Below are 22,963 nucleotides of genomic sequence, written 5' to 3' on the forward strand. Positions count from 1 at the left end.
CAACTGTCCTGGGTTCGAGTCACATTGGAGGGGAAGTGCGGAAACACTATAAATCCTCCAAAATGGGGGATAAAAAAAAAAACTGTCCTTGATTCATGCTGCACTGTAATCAAACAGATCATCCTATAGTTGAATCTTCTGTACTCGTTACACTCAGAACTCTTCAAAAATGATGTTAGGTGTGCATTGAAACCTTACAAGGTATAGTGCATTTTTAGAGAATTGACATGGATGCAACAATTTTGGAAGAGTTCACAAGTAATATAACTCACAACGACTAGCTTGCACATTATTTAATTAACCAAAATGCATGTCAGAAAAAAAACAACTTTTACTTCAACTAACTTATTGTATAAAATAGTTTACAATCAATTACAGCTCTAACTTTTAAGTTCATTTCCTTTTGATATAATTCACTTTACAGACAAAAGAGAGCCAATGACGAATTACATGCCAGCATAAGGACTAAAAATATAACTAGAAGCTCTTATCAAAGGAATTGACCTTAAACCAAATTATAAAAGATAAATATCTGAAAATATTTCATTCCAAAAAATTGGAATTGTTCTCTCGTGCTTAAAATATGAGATGGTGAGGCATATCACTTACATACTTTTTCTTAGCCAGTGTGTTGATGATCCACTTGCATTCCGCATTTCGTGTTTGAAGCAAAGATCTTTTATTACTCGATACAGAATTTTACAAACATGATTCATTTCATCCAAACTAAAGAAGCCCTTCATATGGACAGGAAGAAAATTAAAGGTAGCCAAAAAATGAAGCAGGACACAAAAGAATGACTACAAAAAGAATAATAACAACAATAAGTCTAACAGCCCTGACCAAAACCATGAACATTTATGAACATTCTGGTTAAGCTTCTTCCATGTAATTACTTCCAACCATCTATACATATGCCTTCACTTCACAAAGCTCTGCAACATAAAAAGAATCAATCTGCAAACACTCTTGTCCGGCAAGTTCCAATGAAAGGCAGTGTTCTGCACTTCAGTTTGAATTAGCGGGGCAATACTTCAGCTACACGATCTTGTGCATCAGCTGGAATTTCCCTACCCGGAACCTGAACCTTAAGAAGGTGAGAGTACCTGAAGAGAAGATATTGAATGTTTGTTTTCATTACCACTTGTAGCCAATTGTCACATCAATTAACTGCACTAACATAAAAAAAAAATACTTACTCTGCAAATGTGAACATGTTCTCATGCTCCGCGATAAATGCAAGAAGGGCCTGAGAAAAGGAACCCAATGATTACACAGATGTTGTAACTAAAAAACCAGAAGCAGAACATCATAAAGTTCAACGTCGTGAACTTGCAGACTTAATTACCTCAAATGGCATGTTCAACAGCTCATAGTAAGTTCTAACACGGTCTAATCTCAATTGCACAGCTTCACCATCGGTCAAGGGGATAGCAGCCAAAGCCTAAACAATTTGGAAGAAAACTATTAGTTATGCTGTGTGAGAAAATAACAACGCAAGCATCCAAGCTAGAAAGAAAAAATGAAAATTACATCGAATCAATGAGTAGACAGATTGCTTTCCTTGAGGTGTTACTTTAGAGATCAAACTAATTGAATTGCATTTAGCTCTCTAAATGGAACCACCGTAAAGAAATCCTTTCAAGGAAAGAGACACCACCTGTTCCAGTGCAATGGAATTACGGCATATTTGCTGAACTCCAAACAGGTTGATAGATTTCAAATCGGCCAAAGCCTAGGAGGCGATAAAGAGAAGAATAAGATGGCAGGTGGTCGGAAATTCAATCGAATATCAGAATTTAATCAACAGAACCGCTCTATGCAGACCTTGATAGATCCATTTGAAGCAACACTACATATACCGCCAAATATATAGTTCCGCCTTGATCCTGCAATGAAGGGTGCCATTTCCTCATCCCGGCGTGTTATCTGGATTACAGAAACCAGAGAAAAACATAGATATGTAATTTGGTTCTTTAACTTTGTTCTAATAGAATGAAGAACTAAATCGAAATGAGCGATAATCTTCAATTGGTTTGCTTCTAATGTATAGATTTTGCTAATACTCCTTTCGTTTCAGTTTGCTTGTCTTACCTCTTTCCTTTTTTGGCAACTCTTTTATTATAACGTTCCACATGTTTAAGACCACAAGATTAAAGGGAATTTTGGTACATTCCACATATCTTTAGCTTAAGACCGCAAGATTCAACAGTCTTCTATACTTTCTTAAACTCCGTTTCAAGTCGAAATCAGACAAACAAATTAAAAGAGAGGTAGTATTTCTTTAGAATTAATATCACAGATGGGGTACTGAGGAGGTATGGGACCCTGTAATGAAGTCAGGATTTAAAAATAAAAATAAATGAAACACGATATCATCATACTACCCTCCCAAGAGAACAGTCAACATTTGAATTTAGCTAATCTACAAAGTAAAAAATTGAATCTCAAAGGAGAAGATAGAAAGAGACCATGTGGTAGATCACAACATCCACACATAGTTACTACCGTAAGGAGACTTTGTAGGGGTGAGAAAAGAGATCTTTAACAGAAAATGATAGGAAAAGTTATTATACACTAAAGACTGCAGGAAAATTTACCAGGGAAGTTATTGAAATTATATAATCATCTGGTTCCTCTGCATCTTGATCATCCAGGAATTCCTTACTGGTCATTTCCTGTAGAAGAGTTGCACACACTGTTGGTCGTAAATACTACCCTCTTCCACAACAAAGTTAATCAAAATCACCATTCATGCCCACAAACCTGCAGATGGAAAATAGTCTCCAATTGCATCTCCACACGAAGAACCTTGAGGCAATCAATTGCAAGTTTCCTATATTCTTCAGCAAAAGATGCCAAATCCTTAGGAGGCATACTGCTTATTCTAGAATGCTTTGGAGCTTTCTGCCCCCCATTTTCTTCTACCTGATTTGATGTGCTATGGCAAATCTTCCCAAGCCTGTAATTTGCATCAGAAACAAGCTGACAAGCCATAAAAAAGTATTCAAAGTTCAAACAGAACCTGTTCAGTTGTACCAAAAATTTCATTATATTCAAACAATAACCAATGCCAAAGCTTCCCCTAAATAAGAAATGGTGCATTTAGCCAACCACCGTGGGGAGGGGAAAGAGCTTGTGAGGAAGAGAGGAAGCAGATGCGGAAATTTTATGGGTACCAGTGTCTCAGGTGTCCGTGTTTTCAAGACAACTTTTCCTTCTCCTTTTTCTCTAGGAAACCTTTTTCTTCCTTTCAGTAAGACAACTCCTTCCTTTTGTTTCCCATAGAAGACATGTGGTCAAATTAAAATTTAGACGGTTCTAAGTATTGACACTCTTAAATGATGGGTCCAAATTGTTAAAAATATTATGATAAACTTGAAAGAGGGTGAGACGTCTGTTAGGAGTATCAAAGTAAGACACCCAACATTAATTACTTGCTGAATGGTAATGACGAACGATAGGTAAATATGTGGCATCTACTGTATGCTCTGACTAATTTAGTGCCCCAATAACCAAATGAACAAACATATTTTTGCCAATACTTGTTATGAGAGCAGTTACTCAAAAATGCTTGTCTGCACGGCAGTGCTCTCGCTTACTATGTGAGAACCCATGAAAAACTATGTTCTCCCGACTAAAGCAAACATTTGAAACGAAGAACAATACTGTAAAGAGATTTAAGAACTTGCCTTTCAATTGAATCAGCAATATATTCCAATGAATCACTTAATGATGCTAGTAAAATTAGCTTGTTATCATCACGAATCAAGTTTTCCTGCAAAAATGTATTGAAACTAACTTAGCATCTCAAAATATTTGACATTGAAAATTATATACAATAAATTTCACTTGCCAAGTTTGCTGAATCAATGTCAATTCTATGCTATCATCAGTCGCTCCATTATTTTCAGATTCATCTCATTTATGCGATAATGCACCAAGTAATAATTCCACCTCTTTTCACATTAGTATTCATCTTCCTGTTTAGCTATTGTCTACATAGCCACAGACACTCCACACACCCCCCCCCCCGCCCAAGAAAAAGGACCCTCAAAAAGATACCTGTCTGATTGGCCGCAAATTCAATAATGCGTCACTGATTTCCATTTCAACCTCTGAACTTTCACCATTGGCAGCACCATTTTCTGTGCTAAGCTCACCAGTTGAGCAGGGTAAACATGCACTAGCTGAATCACGTCGCATCAGATTTTCAATGTCATGTCTGCCTATGAGCATATAACTTTGCTTCTCAAGAACTGCCTGAATAAATAAGATATAGGATTGTCAAGTGCATAAAGGGGGGACGAGGAAATTGAGGCAACCTAATAATATTCTACTTCTGTACTCTACTCCATTTTCTAACTATGCCCCACAAAGTGATAGTTTCCCCTTCTATGAGGAAAAAGATCATAAAACTTGAAGATGTAACAATTGGGGGGATTCTCATAAGGTAACTCTATGATCTGCTTGTTGTTTGGAAGCTTTTCGTTTAGGCATTAGCTGTAAAAATCTTCTTGTAGAGAACTTCTCTCATCTGGATATATAGAGTCGTTCTGATTAAAGAACAATAGAGAACTAAAACTTCCATTCCATAGACTATCTTCCAGATAACAAGAAATATTAATAAGCACCCCCCGCTACCTATACAGAAACAACCATCAAATGAGAAGGATTGTTCAAACCTCCATGTATGAAGTGCGACATCTTTCATATGCTCTTTCCAGAAAAGTTTGAACATAGTTCACAAGAGCAACAGCAAACTTTGGCATTGCTTGTGCCCATCCAAGCACCTGTGTGAATGTAAACATTTAAATGCTGGAGACTGATCCAAGTAAGAGAACTGGAAAAGATATTAATCAGGCTGATGCAACCCAAGGAGAGAAAAGACGGAGAACGAATGAAATTGCAACACTTAAGATATCATAAGAGGACAAAAACAACGATGTCTTCACTTGTATACAGCAATTTATAGTGTTAATGACGCTCATACTTACTAAAAGCATAGAACAGATCAACCAAGGCACTTGACTGTTCGAAAATAACGAAATGACAAACATACAAGATTTATCAGAAAAAGTAATGAACATATAGTACCTCTTTTGCTAAGAAATCTATTGCCAAAAGTCCTTGCAGGATTGGCCGACCTTTCTCAATCAATGGGGTATAAGATGTTACAGCATGTGCGCGTGGACGAAATGCCGCTGGGCCTATAAAAGAACTTTAAGTATCACAACTTCATAGCCTAGTATCTATTTACATAATTCAACAATGTAAGCAGACTATATTTTTAGAGCATTTGAGGAAAATTGCAAATTTTAAGCATCACCATTAACTCTATCTCTAAATACGGTCTAGCTGATTTTTTTGTTTTTGATAACTGAGAAATCCCTAGGGAGCAGTTGCACACGCTCAAAACTTAGGGTACAATGGTCTTCCACCTCTCTACCCTTCTCCACTTAAATACCAGGCTTTTGTCAGCGGCATGGTTTGAATTTGTGACATGTGCTTAACCCGCATATCACATGTTGTGCTATCACCACCAGACCAATATGGTCTAGCAGATTATTAGTGGTGCTTAGTATATTTTAATATAAATGTAACTCCATTTATATTTACTATAGCCAAACATCTAATGGTGATTAATAAGTAAAGATATCAAGTAACTGCCATTCATTGCAATTTTCACAGTATGTCGGATAAAGGTTGAAGTCATCAATACACGGGTCAAGAGCTAGTATTGTTGATGCCTATTTTTTTATGCATATTATTTAGTAATACCACGTGTTCATATGTTATACATGGACAGATAGATGCAAGACTTTATTACCGAGAACTAAGCAGCAATAGACAAGGTTATCGATGCTAAGGAAATATGTCACTAGTTGCAATGTGTGGGTGTGACCTGGGAACTTTTGAGATCAGACCCAAAGATCCGCATCAGTTAGCTTTGCAACAAAAAGCAATCAAAGGTGTTCTTTGAAGGTATTTGGCTGGATATTTAAAAAACAATCAACTTTCTGGATTAGGACTTGTCCAATCAATATGTACCACATCTTCAAATCTCTTTCTATATCATGCGATGCAATATTCTTTTTGACAACAACATGCAATGCAATATTCACTTTTCATTATTTTCCCATTTAACGTGAGCAGGCTTGCTTCTTGTTTACCATTAAAATCCCTATATTGTGTTTTTACCAACTTCTATAACTCTCATTAGCTAGCAGAGAATGTAGCATGTAAAGAGACTTGCTTGATATTGCCTGCTGTACAGCTTTCCGATAATCAACAAACATTGCTGGTAAGAAGTGATCCTTCACAAAGTTCTCTACAAATGCCAGAAGTCCATCATTCCTGCAATAATTATGCGTAAAAGTGAAGGAAGAGTACAACAATAATAACAACCCCCCAGTATAGTCCCAAAAGCGGGGTCTGGGGAGGGTATAGTGTAAGTAGACCTTACCACTACCTAGAGGAGGTAGAGAGGTTGTTTCCAAAAGACCCTTGGCTCGAGTAACGAACATCAAAGAAGCTAACAGAATAATACAGAAGTAAAGAGGACATAGAAAATAATAAGGAAAACATAACATAACATACCAAAGAGGGGCAACAACTATAACCAACTAATGTGATAACTGAAGAACAGTAAAAAACATAGATAACAAAGGCATAAGATAGGCCAACTATGAGACAAATGCTACTACTACTACTAGTAAAAAATAAAAATCGGGAAACAGATACAATGCACCAATCTATCCTACTAGGAAATGAGACAACACTCAACTACCTACTAACATTCTACCCTAATCCGTAACCTCCATAACTTCCTATCTAAGATCATGTCATCGGGAAGTTGGGTGGCCCAGTGGTTTGGGCTTGGGACTTCTAGGTTTGAGGTCTCAAGTTCAAAACCCCTTGTCAGAGAAAACAAGGGATTTGCCTTCTGGGTCGAGCTCATTGCACCGGGCTTGCCTAGTGTGGGTTACTTCTCCTGTGTGGTTTGCGAGCTATTGCATATGAGCGGGGGTTTTACCCTGTGCGCACCCAAAGGGTAGCGGCTGCGGGTTTCCCTTGTCATCAAAAAAAAAAAACTTGGAGTTGTGCCATCAGTTATGTCTTGTCTAATCACCTTTCCTCAATATCTCTTTGGCCTACCTCTCTCTCCTAAAGTTTATCTCAGATTCATTTAGCAAATTTTTTGAGGAAAGGGTGTCTGATAAGGATTATGGCACTGGACGCCCGACCGGTGTTCATGTACCTAGAGAACATTACTTGTTTTCCCTTTATTTTAACAACATTATGTTTTTTCCTGTTGGATTTTGGTTGAGAATCCTCGTCTTTAAAATTATCATCGCTTTCCTTGCCTTGTTTAGCCTTTCTCTTTGCATGTTCTATACAGCCTAATTTGAAGTTTTATCGTTCTTTAACTTTGATCTGATTTCGTTTCATACTTTTTTAGGAGTAAATGGACTCTTCTTCTCTGTATCAACTGGTGCATTCTTCCTTGCTCTGCATCAAGGAAGATCACCACTGCCATGAATGCCACTACCAGAAGAAACACTAATCAGAACACTGCTACCAGTAAGATTTCAATTCCTTGGGCTTCTCTTTCGAGAAATTTTATCCGCCATTGATGTTCGAAATCAGTAGAAACACCAAAAAAGAGCATTCTGCAAGATGCCAATTTCAACCTAAAAACAAAGCGAAAATCATCACTGTAAAGTGAGAAGCAACGGGAGAAAAGTCGAAGGTGGAAGACGACTACGAAGAGGGAGAAATCTGATTTGAAATGGTAAGCTTTGGGAGGAAGTTTTTTGACTTGGAGGGATTAATTTGTCCGAAAAATTAGGGATTCAGCTAAAGAGGATATTTTAGTGCCTTAAAATGTGGGATACACTCTTTTCCTATATTTGCTATTTAAGGGGAAACCTTGATATGTAGAATAATTAAATAGAACTACCGTTAAAAAGGATAATCAAGTGTTATAAGTAGCTTACCCATGTAAAGAAATGGACCTTGGCCCTAACTCAACCCAAAAAGCTAGCTCATGTGAGGACTACTGAATTTTGTACATTACTTGAATCATCTTTATCAGTTGTATACAACAATGGAAACAGGTTGAGCAGTTCTCCTCAATGAGTAATTCCTTTGTTGTGATACACAGAGGATACATTGAAATATCTTTGTAATCCTTTTTTGTTTCCACAAACACTCGAACCCCCATATCTTTACAGATTTCCATAGGAGGAGACCGATCATTAACAATGTATTCGACTTCGACTCCACTTATAGATGTCTAATGATAATTGAGTCCAATTGCTGAAACCAGTGCCTCGTAGCTTGATTCAGTGCTTATCACCACTCTATAATCAACGTATTTCCCACAACAATCCCAGCATCCATTGTGGAAAAGTATCATAGCCAGTGTCACCACCGCACTGATTGAACAATTCAAATGGACTGTAAATCCTTCAAAATCAGCAACAAACATTTTGCGTATGATCTCCTGTATCAATCTCTCAAGATATGTGCACGAAATTGTATAAAGTACCAATCTCTGTAATTTTCTCGGTATCCTTAATAGAAGATTTTGATATGCGATTGCGTGAACATGGGGATATTTTTGGGTGAAAACAATTGTAAGGAGTTGTGGGAGATATATAGGAATAACGGAAAACTCTTAAATGAATCCGTTAATTGCGTGTGATAATCAAAACAACTATCAACTTTTTTGTCTTCTATTTACTAATTGTATATGAAACATTTTTTGATTAAGAAATTATAAAAATAAAGAATTATATACAATTCTACAAACTCAAAGGCAAGTTCTACAAAGTGGTGGTTAGACCGACCCTATTGTACGGGGTGGAGTGTTGGCCAATCAAGAAACTTCATGTCCAGAAGATGAGAGTCGCGGAAATGCGAATGCTGCGGTGGATGTGTGGGCACACTAGGATGGATAGAATTAGGAATGAAGATATCCGAGACAAGGTAGGAGTGGCATCGGTGGAGGACAAGATGCGGGAAGCGAGACTGAGATGGTTTGGGCATGTCAAGAGGAGAGACATAGATGCTCCAGTGCGGAGGTGCGAGAGGTTGGCTATGGACGGTTTCAGGAGGGGCAAAGGGAGGCCGAAGAAATATTGGGAAGAGGTCATTAGACATGATATGGCACAGTTGCAGCTCTCCGAGGACATGACCTTAGATAGGAGGCTATGGAGGACTCAGACTAAGATAGTGGGCTAGGTGGCCGATCGGTTCTCCATAGTAGTCGTAGTCGCGCTCATTTGTCTTAACATAGGATTTTGCATGGGATTACTGCTTATATTAGTTGGCCCAGTCTACTTTGGGTATCCTATTTTATCTATAGTAGTTAATGCCCCTTTATCCCCGATCTTTCCTACCCTGACTTTATCGCTTTATCGCTCTCATTATTTATATCTTTATATTGTCTGTTATATGTCTGGCTTTACTGACCTATGTCTTGTTTTTCCTTGTTTTTCCTTGTTTCTCCTCCCTTGTTCTTCTCTCTTAAGCCGAGGGTCTTTCGGAAACAGCCGCCCTACCTTTTAAGGTGGGGGTTAGGTCTGCGTACACTCTACCCTCCCCAGACCCCACATGGTGGGATCACACTGGGTTCGTTGTTGTTGTTGTTGTATATACAATTTTATTAATTGCATGTAATTCTTTAACAAAATATTGCTATCTTATGTAAAAGAGGTCCCATTGCTATAAATGGTACATAGGTGCATACTATAGCATAACCATTCATATAGCAACCAATATGTTATTTCGTTAGAAAACTATAAATCAATTTTTTTTGAGAAGGTAACATTTGTGTATATCCATTGACTAGTACATTGGTTGCATCGAAAACCATATTTACAGCTTGTCAAAAAAGTAAGAAAAACTGAATTTGAATCCTAACATGAACCTAGGATATCTATAATGGATTCAGTGTCCTCTAAATACATCTGTTTGCACCAGAATCAAAAAAGCTTGATACAATTTAGTTTGATCTTTTGAAGATCACAATGTTTGCTCTCAAAACATCTAGAATTTCTTTCTTTTCAAACAATCCACCAAATATAGGCTGGAACAATCCTCCATCTATCTCTATCTGCAGCTCCCACCCCTACTTCTCCCCAATTGTACAAAAGATGTGTGATTCTATTAGGCATAGCCCAAACAAAACCCCAGAGACTAATGAAAATCCTCCACAGTTGGGATGTTATTCTGCACTGGAGAAACAGATGGAGGAGGATATGGGGATAGTTTTTTTTTTTCTTTCTCTTCTTCTCTTTATCGTTTGTTTATGCCAGACACAGGTGTGGAGGTAGGATATTATGTAAATTTTGGATACCAGCTTTGAGATGATGATTGATATACAAATGTTACCTTTATCAAAAAATTACTCCTTGTATTACATCTCTTGCATAACACTCCCTACATTACTAATCTCAACATTTCAATCCTTGCATTATTACTCCTTGTATTACATCTCTAGTATTATAATTCCTATATTACTAATCACCACATCACTTCTCTAGTATTATAATTCCTATATTACTAATCACCACATCACTTGCTTCTAGACCAAATGTTCCCTCGGCGAATATAATTAAGGGACAATTTCAAATATATACAATAAAATAATTAGTTTACAACAAATATAGTCATGTTTTATTTACATAAAAAATAGCCAAAAATCATAGAAAATATGCAGTGACTATACAATATAGCTTGCCAAAAGTTGGCCATTCTTTTAGTAATTAAATGACTGAATGGCCATCTACAGTAATTATCCCTATAATTAATCCATCAAAATTTTAAGGAAACACAGGTTCCAAATAACATATAGACACAAAAAATTCCTCCATAACACTGGGAAATTTATTTTGTACTACTATAATGGAAACATGGAGATACGAACAGTAATCACCAAACAAAAATATGCTAAATCATTAACTGTTTCTTCAACAATTAGATTTCTCTCTACCAAAGCAGTAGAATTAACAAGGTGGGATGAAATTAATCCTTATTTCTGTTTTTAACTTTGGAGGGGAGGTGGTTCTGCTGGTTAGTAGACAAATCATTTCAAGGTAGGATCGATTGAAAAGAAGGCTACTTATCATCAATGACCATTACATTTATCATAAGAATTAAGAACATAATCCCATCAAACAAGATAAGGTACAAAAAAATCCAGCTTACCCAAGTTGCGAGTATTTCTGTGGCAGCATGGAAGCGACTTTATCTGTAAACTGTTGATAGAATGTTGGAGTATATTAGTAAAGAACTTTCCAGTACTCTTGGACTGATTATAGCATTATGATTAGATCAAACCTGAAGAACAGGTCGGTATATCGAGGCTGCTAAATAAATTCCCTGCTCAGGTAAAATAGTTGATGTACCATAACCTTCTTGGAGTACATTGGAGCCTCTCTTACCCCATCCTTGCCTAATGAGGTCAACCCCTGAGTTTAAATTGTTATAGAGTCAAATCATTAAGCTAAACCAAAAAAGAGATGAAGGTGCAATAAGAATCTTTCTCGCCTGCTCATTAGTTAAGTAGCAAGATAGGTAGGAAAATAGACATGTAACAAAACCCCAAGAAAACGAATCTACAACTCAGTATACTTTGTTGTTTTGGTAATTCTCCTGACATACCTTGATTTGAAATGGATACAGTAGCATCTGTGAAACGGAATGCAAATGTTAGACCATCTTCTGACCCATCCCTGAAACCAATACAAATCAAAGATGGTCCATGATCAACTAGAGTGAAAGTTGACACATGGTATCAACTAGAGAGAAAGTTGACACACAATATCTTACAGAACAAAAAGTAGTGCCTTTCCCATACAACAACATACCGAAAAACCCTCAACACAGGTAACGCATATCAACGCAGTATGAAAAGAAGATACAAAAGTAAAGAACACATGGCAAATTCTAGGGAAAGCCTTATATAACATTTATCAACAACAAAAAAGGAACAGTAACAACAAAATAATGCGATAACTAAAGCATCAGAAATGAAATATTTTCTTTTTTGAAATTGGTAACAACTTGTATTAACAGTAAAACTGGGCTACAAAAGGAGCTGAGATGTGATCTTTACAAGCAAAAGTATAAGGGAGCACCGAACAAAAACTTACACTTTTCCTATTAAATCTACCAGGTCACCTATCTCCCCCCACATATTTTGGTTACACCAAAAATAGAAAAGACTAAGACAATTCATCCTAATTTTCTGAATAGGACTACTGGTATCCTCAAAATATCTAGAATTCCTTTCCTTCCATATCATCCACCATACACAAGCCGCGATGATCCACCACCATTTTTCTTCCCTACACTCTTCCAGCATCTGAGAAGTTCCATAGTAGAACTAGGCATAGTCGAGTTTATGCCAAGAATACAAAACACGTGCCACAAATTTGAAGTTATCTTGCAGTATAAGAAAAAGTGATCATTGATTTCACCATCTTGACCACATAAGGGACATCTTGAGAACAAATCCGAAGACCTCTTCTTTTCTCTTCTGAAAAGAAGATCCCAGATTTGAGGGTTCCAAACTTGATTGACATGTGTTTAAGCTTGAAGACTTACAGATATAAGTCAGGGATATTGGCTATTAGGTTGTTATGGCGTGATCCTCCAAAAAGGTAGTCTTTTTGCCATCACAAACTATGTCAAATTTAGCCCAGAATTCATGCCACTAGTTTCTAACAGATTTCCATACACCAGTACCATAGGGACCTTGTGATCCATTGATTCAACATCCCATATTTTTGGGAGATGAATCCTCTCCATAATGCATTGTCCTCTGAGTTGAACCTCCATAGCCATTTCTGCACCATACTTATGTTGTGTAACCTCAAATTCTTAATCTCCAGTCCACCCTGCTTCTTGTTCAAAGTGAGTGAGTACCATTTGACCAGGTTGAAGCATCTCTTTTCCTTATTACCTTGTCAAAGAAAATCTCTTCTTAGTCTGTCAATCTTTCCCTCTACTACTCTGGGAATTGAGAAGAGAGACATATAGTGGGAAGATCATCCAAGAACGAATTAATGAGTGTAACACTGCCACCCAAGGAAAGGCATTGGGTTTTCCACCTTGCCAACTTTTTGTCACATCTCTCCAAGACCTCATTCCAGATCTCTTTGTACTAGTTTTTGGCACCTAGAGGCAGCCCTAGGTATTTAGTGGGGAAAGAGCCCAATTGACAGCCTAGGTTCCATGCTAGATTCTGAAGATCATTGACCTGATTAATCAGGTAGAGCGAACTTCTGCTACAATTAACATGAAGGCCAGACAAGGCTTCAAAGATGGCCTCCATGTCTCAGCATGAAATATTTGAACACTATATAATTGCATTAAATATCCAAGTTTCACAACAGTTCACCACTCTAGATTATTGCAAGGCACAAAGCATTTTCACCACTTAGCTCACAAACAGAAAAGCAATTACTTTATGATTCTCCTTTATCATAACGTTGTGACCATCTAAAATTGGATGTACTTCTACGAGCCAAAGTGAAACATGAATTTCCATAGGAGAACTACAAAATGCCCAAAGTGAAGCTTATGTTCTGCACTTTGATCCATTTAAACAAATCTTAGGCCCAAAACTTCTAATGGCTTGTGGGCAAGATGTTGGATTACCAGGCCTTGTTAAGCCACCCCATTACACAGTGATCTCATCACAAATTGTTGACTCCTCTGTTCTCGCATCTCAGACAATGAAAAATAGGACATCTCGAACTATGGAGAATCAACGAAAAGGAGGTCATTTTCTAAAATCTTGATTCTAGTAAATGCAGTAAGCATGAACACACCGGTGCAGTATGCTACCCTTTGCATGATCGACCACCCGAAAAAGTTCATGTTGCTCAAACCGACATTGCATGTAACCAGGGGTTAAAGATTCTTTAACTGAAGGGGAATATGATGAATTCCTTCAATATCAAGTAAGCAGATGTCTCCCCAGGTAGCCTCTGTTGGTCAGGCTGATAATTTTGTTATTGGTAATCTTGTTTCTTATGTTTCACAGACCACAGCCTAACTTTCTTGGACCATGGGTCCTCGACTCAAAACGCTTCTGATCATGTTTCTGGTAATAAATCAATTGTATAATATGGCTTATTCACAATCTCTTCTCACGGTTACTTTAGCCAATGGATACCAAAAGGCGAAAGGAGTTGGACAAGTTCATTCCCTATCCCGTCACTCTAAAGTTTGTTCTTTAGGTCTTTGGTTGTCCTTTTAATCTTGCATTGGTCAGTAGTATGACTGATACCCTATATTGTGTCATAATTCTTGGATGATTTTGTTAATATGCAGGACCACAGTACAGGACAAACGATCGGCGCAGGGCGTGAATCACAAGGCCTTTATTACCTTACCTCTCCAATTTCTCCACAGCATGGCCAGCAACTGATCCTCCTGACTTAATTCAAAGACATTTGGGACATCCAGTTTATCCAAGCTTCAGAAGATTATGCCTAGTTTGTCTACATTATATTGTGAGTCGTGTCGGCTTGGGGAACACACCTGAGCCACTTTTCCACGTAGTGATGAGAGCCGAGCAGAGTATGATTTTTTTAAGGGATAATTCTTCCACATGGCCATTCGGCAAAAGTAATTACCAAAAAAATGGTCATTTGTTGTATAGGCATGTATAGTCAGTATATGTTTCATGTATAGTCAAGCTATATTCAGTTTTTGAGTGTATCATAATGTATATTCAGTGTATAGCTCAGGTATAAGTAATGTAAATAAAAGATGGCTAAATTTGCTGTAAACTAATTAGTTTATTGTATATATTTGAAATTGTCTCTTTTTTTAATTCATTTTGATATATGTGGTCCTAGTAGAGTTGGCTCAACCTCGGGATCTTGTTTTGTTAGTTTCAAATGATGATTATTCAAGATGTACTTGAATTTTATTAAAGAAAGATCGTTCTGAGTTGTTTCCTATATTCCAATGTTTTTGTGTTGAAATAGAAAATCAATTTGGTGTTCCAATTCGCACTTTTCGTAGTGATAATGCCTTAGAATACTTATCCTCATAGCTCCAACATTTTATGACTTCTAAAGGAAGAATTCCACATTTCTTGGGGAATCAATAAGCCTACAATCCTTTAGCTCTTTTATTCAACATATGTTGGTAATTAGTGCAATGTATGAAGCATTTAGGCTCTTTCTTCTGTTAACATTCCAACTGATGAAAGTAATTTACACCCTTCAGCAAATCACCCCCTTTTTTTCATAAAGAGCCTTCAACTCATCATCCTTAATCGTAAAGTCATCACAGTTTTTCACCACTTCTAGCACTCTTCCTCTGTGAATGGCCATTTCAGTCACTTTCTCCTGTAGATAATTTGGGAATAGTGTCCATATATAAGTATGTCTCCATCCCTCAGTTTCATGATACTGCTAGTTCTAAATTTTAGAATCTCCTCTGACGGAATCTGGGTCTTTAGCTATCTCTCCCCTACTCTGGCCTTTAAATGTGGTTCTATCTTTCATGTATATTTGCCACTCCGTGAAAAAACTGTTATCTTTATCACTTTGATTCAGCCATAACCACCTGACTTCTATCTCTAAGATACTCCTTCCAGCTTGGCTAATTCTTCTAAATCCAGAACATTAACACTCTGACAAGTTATAATTTTGAAAGCCTTTGGTTTGTCCATTTATAATCCCAACTAACTAATAATTTGCAACAAATACAAAAAGATGAATGATTTAAGTTTATGAGTAGTTGCCACTTTCCAGATACTCTACCCCATTAAGAGAATTGGGCTACATCAGTTAGCACTTAGGCCTTTCCAGTATGGTTACAAGTATCAAGAGATAAGTCAAAACGGACTTGACTAGTTGAGGTCAAGCTGAATGAATGAATGCACATGAATTGACCAATTCCTCCCCCTAACATAGGAAACACCCCAAACAAAAGAACAAGAAGAGAACAACCTATAAAACAAAGAAAACAGGAAAAGGGAGCAAAAGTAAACATATTTTCCTTTTAAAGATAAATTGAGTAAAATTGAAATAAGAAGACGGGAAAGTAAAATAACATAAAATATAGAGATCACAAGCTTAAGGACAACAGTGATAAGCAGTCCATTAACTTGCCTCTTATCCTTTGAAGGGGCCTTGCTTGCAAGTCTTGCTGTTTGGACAGCAGCATCTGCGGATGCAGCCTCTGGAGTAGCTCGCAGGATCTCACATATGAGTTGTTGGCATTCACTCTATTTGCACAATAACATTAGTGAATATATTTGTATCATCCATAATCGAATAGGCACTGCTTTGTTACTACACCATATATCTGTATTATAACCAACTAGAGGGATCTTGGGCATCAGAATGCAAATGATTGACATGGAAGAAACTGACCTGTAAGACAGTCAATGAAAAGCCAATATTATAGCCTCCAGTGGCATGAGATGCATCTGAATCAGGGTTCCAACTGATGTCTGTAGGCATGGACTTAGGCGTGTTCAAGTCAATTTGTTGCGAGCACTTTGACTCAAGAAGTTCTCCAACAATAACATGGTTCTCTGGAAATTGTTCAGTTGCAATTAAAACCAAAAGTAAAAGATTGTTGAGCTGAATGCAGAGTACTAGAAGCAAAATCAATAAGGGAAAGAAAAGGCAAAAATGATAAAAGAAATTTGCAAGACCTTAACACTTACCAAATATATGAACAGCAGCATCAAGAATTGAATCAAGGAGTTCCTTTGCAGCAGCCTGTGCTGTTCCTGTAGGAGCCATGACAGGTGAAACAGGACTGACTGCTAGTAGCACTGCAAGATATATCCCATTTTGATGCTTCTGTTTTGAAGACTGAAAACTCTCCAATTGCCCTTTTAGATAGTGAAGACCTGTAATGGCTGCTTGAGCAGCCTGGCCAATGCGAGGTCGTGAAGCATTTTCTGCATGAGCTTTGATCTTTGTTGTGATTATCTCATGAATAGTAGGTCGTAATCTTTGGCTGTTGAAAGAAATACAATAAAAATAAACAAAGTAATTAGAGACACCATATTCAAACACCACAAATGAAACATGAAGAAGATAATCTCTATACAGAAACATAGAAACAAATATAAGACTGAACCAATTCAATCATGAAAAGTAAACAAGAAATCATCATAAGTTAGAGCAAGGATCGAATCATAGTTCTGGTAACCGCCATTAGCATAGTATGCAAGAATTAACGGAATATGTTTATTTGCTAATACGATGGGCAAAAGTGCAAATTTGGCTTAAGACCATGAGTAGCATCCTTTAATTGACATGGTTTGTTGTATTGATGAACTAATCGAGACCGAAATTGGAAAAAGAGATACGAATGGAGAGGAATAACCAATCGATGAAAGAACATGAAACCATTCTGTTTCAATAGAGGTACGAGAAACGGTTGGGGGAAATGAAGTACGTGAAGTGATTGGATTTTGCGAGCTGTTCCAACCACTGCTGGATGTGATTCCAAGAGCCGAACGAGAATGAATGCCACACAGAAGAAATTGGATCTTAGCCAGCTCGTGTACTAGTTTTAAAAGAGCTCCTCTGTCTCAAGTGTAGAGCAAAGATTTATCACCTTCCCTTGATAATTTCTGATGGCAAATTCACCTCTCCAATTACAGATCATCCTTTTGGTTAGCACCTATTTGCATCGCACAGCCTACGAGGATATTCTAAAACATATCTCTGCCCGAACAAGATGAGAAGTATGCGATAATCAAATCAGAGCTTTGCTTCCAATTGGCCCAAAAGCATGAAAGATGAGAACTAACCATATTATGGCTCCTGCTGCTGCAACTTTCCCAAGCATGCAAAGACACTCAACCATGGTCTGCAAGTACTTCACATGCAACGGAGCATCAGTTTTCCTGATTGCTTCCTACATTTGAAATATATTGGAGCGCATTAAACTCTTGTGAATAAATATCAAAAGTTTGATATTGACAAGCATGCAGAAGCCAACTTTATATCAATCAATCAACTATGCCACAACCCCAAACTAACTGGGTTTGGCATCTTTCTTACAACAAATTCATCTGGTGTAGAATCTGAAAGCCATGTCGGAACTTGATGAGAGATAAATTTTACATCCTTTGAAGCACCATCGGTGCCATTAATCCTTAAAGAGGTAGGATTGCCATCTGACACAGTATCTTCACCATCCTCATCATGACCTTCTACTAGGGAGCTGCAAATAAAGCAGAAGAAAGGAACTCAATTGCTATCACTTGTACCATAAAGAGGAATAGATGCAGAAATCTACCAAAAGATTGATAAAGTTAAACTATTACTGAAAGGGATTTATGGAGGATGCTATCGAGTACGTTTAAAGATGAGACCAATGAAGAGGTAGGTCTAGATTCACATGTGGTCATCTGCAACAATATTGAGGATAAAATTACCAACAGAACCACATCACTTAAATTTTTCTTTTTTGTCTTACCTGCCATCAATAGAACTAGTTTTGTGAGATCCATCCCCAGCTCCAAATGAACCAAACTGATTGTCACCTTTTAGCAATCTAGTTCTTCGAGAGAGAGGCTGTGAGTTGTTCATGGACAAGGGTACAGCTACAGTGGTTGGTACTTCATCATCCCTTTCACTGATACTGAAGAGAGTTGAACTGCAAAAGGAAGGCCAGTGTTAAGCCAATATAAAGCAACATCTGAAATTAAAATCGAAATAAAAGACATGTGGCTCCTCTCAACAGAAAGTTGAGGATAACAAAGTACAAGAAGAATCACCTCCAAAACCGTGCTTCATTAATTGCAAGCACAAACAAATTAGTTAATCACCCAATTATGTATCTCAACAAACAGAATATCAAGTTGCATTGCTAGAGGTAGCCTCAGCTTCAATATTTTAAGTGGATAAGGACAGCGTGATATATATATATATATCAAACTTCAAATTCATTGATAGAAAAAACAACAATGTCTACAATGAAAGACTTGACATGTATACAACCTCAAACAGCAAGAAGGTTTTTATAGACCAAGGGTAACTAATATGTACCTGTATTCACCCTTATTATAAAGATGGGAATGCAGATCCTCCAAGACTTTATAGAAGAGAATTCCTCGTAGCTTTGTCAACTCAGATCTGACATCTTGTAAAGCACCAACCTATGTGATGCCAACAATATCCAGTAAGTACATCAAGCTATCCTTTCAGCATTGAGTAAGAATAGCCAACAAAAAACGTTACAAAGATTAGTGCTAAAAACTTGTTTATCAACTGGAAATTGGTGTTGTTGTGTCGACCACAGGAGATGCAGCATTTGTAATAGTATTGGACCATAGAGCAAGAAGCTGCCTCTTTTAACAAAATCAGTTTGTTTTTTTTTTATGACAAAGGAAACCCGCAGCAGCTATTAACAAAATCAGTTCTAATAGAAAAAATTGACCACCGTGTAACAAAAAAACTCAGTAGGCTGAAATTGTGTCCACAGTCTCTTTCAAGCAGCCACAGGGAAGTGTGAAGGTAGAATCAGTTATGAAGTTTTAGTTAACCCACCGTTTGAAGGCCCTCTCGTTCAAGCATAAGAGCTGATTGAACATGCAACTGCACGGCAGCATAGAATTGCTTTTCATTGATCAGCTTTTCAATACGAGCAGGAACCTGAGGTAGAAAAGACAAGGTCATGCATCAACAAGAATGAAGATGGAAAATGATGATAAAATAAAAAGGCTGAAGGGATCTGTGAATCTGCATAGCATCATCAACACGCGCAGCCTCTTCTTGATTAAAATTGCTTGTACAGTCTATCTTTGCGAGGACCGCAATATCATAAGCATTTGAGAGGCCAAGAACATAATATAAATATAAGGCAAGTCCAAGATGGAAAATTCATACCACAACTGGAAGAACAAATGTTCAGATGACGTTTATTAAAAGTTGAACTAACGTCATGGACTTGAAAATATTTGCAGAATGTTCTCATTATTGAGAACTGAGAACCCACTAGAGCTCCCCACAAGGACAGGTTCAACAGTTTTATCATCAACCTAGCCTCTCCCACCCTGACACTCTTAATAGAGAATTCTTTCAGCTCCGTGAGTCTTAATGACAACAGAAAATACAGTAAAAGAGCAGACAGACCACCCGTATACTTTCCTGTCAACTAATCTAGACCAATCAATAATATCCGTAGGGCCTCATCTTTTTACTGATCTTACCCACCAAGCAATCCTAGAGCTAGCCCTTCCTTTTATCTGATTAGGAGGAGAATATAATTCTGGTCAAACATCTTCTCACGGGTATAAGAAGCATCAGGTCAATAAAAAATTAAGAGGTAGATTACGTTGCTCTGATGCAGAAGAAGAGAGCAAAAGATAGAAAAGGAAAGGAAGAAATACCGTTGAAATATTCATATGTCAAACAGAGGACAGAGTGTATCACGACTTCCAACTGCGATGAACTACTTATCATATTGAATCCTGAGCACTGACCTCTATGTATTTATTTTTTTCCTTTTTTGGATGAGTTTATATGATTGATGTATTCTAAATATATGCTCTACTGTTTCTATTGGATTAATTACTTAATAGGCCACTAAAACACATGGTGATTATCTTCCACTATGCTTCTACTACCAAACCATTGACCCAGACCACAACTGCATGGATATTAGAATGAACAGTTTAACCAAAAAAAAATGCTCCCAGCCACATTTACCAATGACACTCTCTCTCCTACTTTCTAGGATTGCAGAACTTCCCTTTTCCGGTAGACTTGCCGGAAATTGATCATCTTTCTTTCAAACAACTCAGTTTTTACATCCCGCGATAACTGTTTAAATTAGAAGTAATCTCATAGATTAAATTTGTAGATCAGCCGGGATGGATTGGGGAACAAATCTTATGATCTCAGTCTCCTTCTCGGCTTCAGGGACTGGTTTGACTGGGTAGAGAGCTCTAGACTCTCAATGAGAAGGCTGGTCCTCAGCAAGGGTGCTCTGTTATGGCTTTGTAAGAGATCTACTAAAGCCTCCGACAACAAAGGGAAGAGTTTTAAGTCTTGGAAATACAGGGATATTTCCACCTATATTTATTGCACTCAGAAGTTCAATAAATATGGCCGATTGATCTCAGTAATAACAGTCAAAGGACATAGCATGACAGTTATAATTATTCCAGCGAACAAATTTAATGAAGGATGGGGGAGACTAGCTGTCAAAATCTTCGACTTCATTAATAAAAAGGCAAGCACACTCGGAGCAGTTATTTCAATAGGAAATTTGATCCAGAATACATTTACTGGGAAAGGAGACTACAAAGAGGCTACTACAAGAAGTAAATGGAATCATCAGATGGAAAATAAGCTTCAGCTGAAGAACTGCTCCCAGGAGGACAATCCTTTGCTGTGCAGGTGCTTGGTAGGGAATTTCACTGGTGGCAAAGAGGCCCCTATGATAAATGACGTGAGGAAGTGGGCATCTCAAACCTGGAAAGGTGTCGCAAACTTACAGGTTTATGACATGAGTGGGCTCCACTTCCTCTTCGAATTTCAGTCGAGAAGAGATGCGGAGCACATCCTCATAGGTGTATGGAGAAGACAAGAACAGACCCTAAATCTTGACTGGTGGTCACCTACTAAAGGTGCATTACCGGAGTCCTTTAGATTTGAGTGGTTCTGGATTAGAATATTGGGTCTTCCTCTACAGCCATGGAACCCAAAGGTAATGAAGATATAGGGGATGAATGTGGTGGATGGCTGGAGAATGAAGAAGAAACCGAGCTTAAAAATCATCTGAGATGGGCAAGGATCAGGGTTAAAGGGCCGAGAGAGAAGACTCCATTGGTAATCGAAGTGGACAATGGAGATCTAATTTATTCCCTTCCGATATAGTGTGAGGTTCCGGCGACTTATCAGAAAAAGGAAGCCGTCGTGCCCAAGAATCAAGGTGAAAACCTAGGTTTCAGACTAGGAGCCCGTTTGGATGGGCTTTAAGTTGGTCAAAACCAACTTAAAGCTCCTTTTAGCTTTTGGACGTGTTTACCTAATGCTAACTTTAAGCCATAAAGTTCTTAAAGTCAGTCAAAAATGAAAAGTTAGGATTCCTAACTTCTTTTTTCTAAGTGCTTAAAGTCATTTTCTTTGACCATGGAAATTACTTTTATATCCCTTATATTTTAACTAAATTCCCAAACTACCCTTTTTATTCTTTTAACCCTAAAATTCACATCATTTTCCTCATTTAAGAACTTTTATCCAAACACTCAACTGCTTATTTATAAAAATAACTTTCAGCACTTCAAAGTTCTAAAAGCACTTCATACATAAAAGTTACTTTTTTAAGCCCATCCAAACGGGCTCTAGGTCATGGAAAGGACTGGGAGACTGGGACTTTGCACAAAAGAAGTTTGGTTACAGAAGGTGATGATATATCGGATATTGATATATACAAGAAAGAGGAAAGTACAATTGACATGGGTCACGTGACTAGGGATGGAGCCCTTTTAAATTGCCAGAAGATTCAAAGAGGGGGGGGGGGGGGGGGGGGGGCAGCAGAGATAACATATGTGCCAGAGAGAAAAGGGGGGAAACAGAAGTCCATATAGTGGTTACTGGGCTTAATAAAGAAAAGCCCAATAATTCAGTCTTAATAGAGCCCAATCTTGGGCAATTAGATTTTAGCCCAAGTCATCTGGCTACACGTAAAAATAGCCAGCTCTTTACAGAACCTTTTACGGAAGACATTCGGTTCACTAAGAAGTCGATCTCTGAGGAAAACAATTTTGTGTATTTCGAAGGGGACAAGGTGATTGAGCTCTGCATCGGAAGAAAAAGGGAAGGAAGGCGACAACGGGGAAAGAAAAGAGGTGGTGTTCAATCAGAGAAACGAAAGCAAGGGGAAATTCTAGCAATTGAGAAACCTGTTTCAGAGCAAAAACAGAGGACAGAGGAGGAAGAAGATTTCT

The 22,963-nt window shown here is 37.7% G+C and overlaps 1 protein-coding gene across 1 annotated transcript in view; it reads right to left on the reverse strand.

Moving 5' to 3' along the window:
* Positions 1–655: 655 nt before the first annotated feature.
* LOC129899147 (exocyst complex component SEC8) overlaps positions 656–22,963 on the reverse strand; it is a 31,072-nt gene continuing 8,764 nt past the window's right edge. The window contains exons 5-27 of the mRNA XM_055973977.1: positions 19,557–19,661; positions 19,056–19,165; positions 18,484–18,663; positions 18,066–18,228; positions 17,813–17,919; positions 16,712–17,010; positions 16,413–16,576; positions 16,149–16,264; positions 11,674–11,744; positions 11,350–11,480; positions 11,218–11,267; positions 6,257–6,357; positions 5,098–5,210; positions 4,686–4,793; positions 4,066–4,263; positions 3,693–3,778; positions 2,767–2,962; positions 2,601–2,678; positions 1,828–1,929; positions 1,661–1,735; positions 1,349–1,444; positions 1,200–1,249; positions 656–1,106 (exon numbers count right to left, since the gene is read on the reverse strand). Coding sequence (XP_055829952.1) covers positions 1,019–1,106; positions 1,200–1,249; positions 1,349–1,444; positions 1,661–1,735; positions 1,828–1,929; positions 2,601–2,678; positions 2,767–2,962; positions 3,693–3,778; positions 4,066–4,263; positions 4,686–4,793; positions 5,098–5,210; positions 6,257–6,357; positions 11,218–11,267; positions 11,350–11,480; positions 11,674–11,744; positions 16,149–16,264; positions 16,413–16,576; positions 16,712–17,010; positions 17,813–17,919; positions 18,066–18,228; positions 18,484–18,663; positions 19,056–19,165; positions 19,557–19,661 — 2,787 coding nt within the window. The 3' untranslated portion in view covers positions 656–1,018. The remainder of the gene's footprint in view (positions 1,107–1,199; positions 1,250–1,348; positions 1,445–1,660; positions 1,736–1,827; positions 1,930–2,600; positions 2,679–2,766; positions 2,963–3,692; positions 3,779–4,065; positions 4,264–4,685; positions 4,794–5,097; positions 5,211–6,256; positions 6,358–11,217; positions 11,268–11,349; positions 11,481–11,673; positions 11,745–16,148; positions 16,265–16,412; positions 16,577–16,711; positions 17,011–17,812; positions 17,920–18,065; positions 18,229–18,483; positions 18,664–19,055; positions 19,166–19,556; positions 19,662–22,963) is intronic.

Source organism: Solanum dulcamara, chromosome 1 (genome assembly GCF_947179165.1).
Source record: "Solanum dulcamara chromosome 1, daSolDulc1.2, whole genome shotgun sequence".
In the NCBI taxonomy this organism is placed as follows: Eukaryota; Viridiplantae; Streptophyta; class Magnoliopsida; order Solanales; family Solanaceae; genus Solanum; species Solanum dulcamara.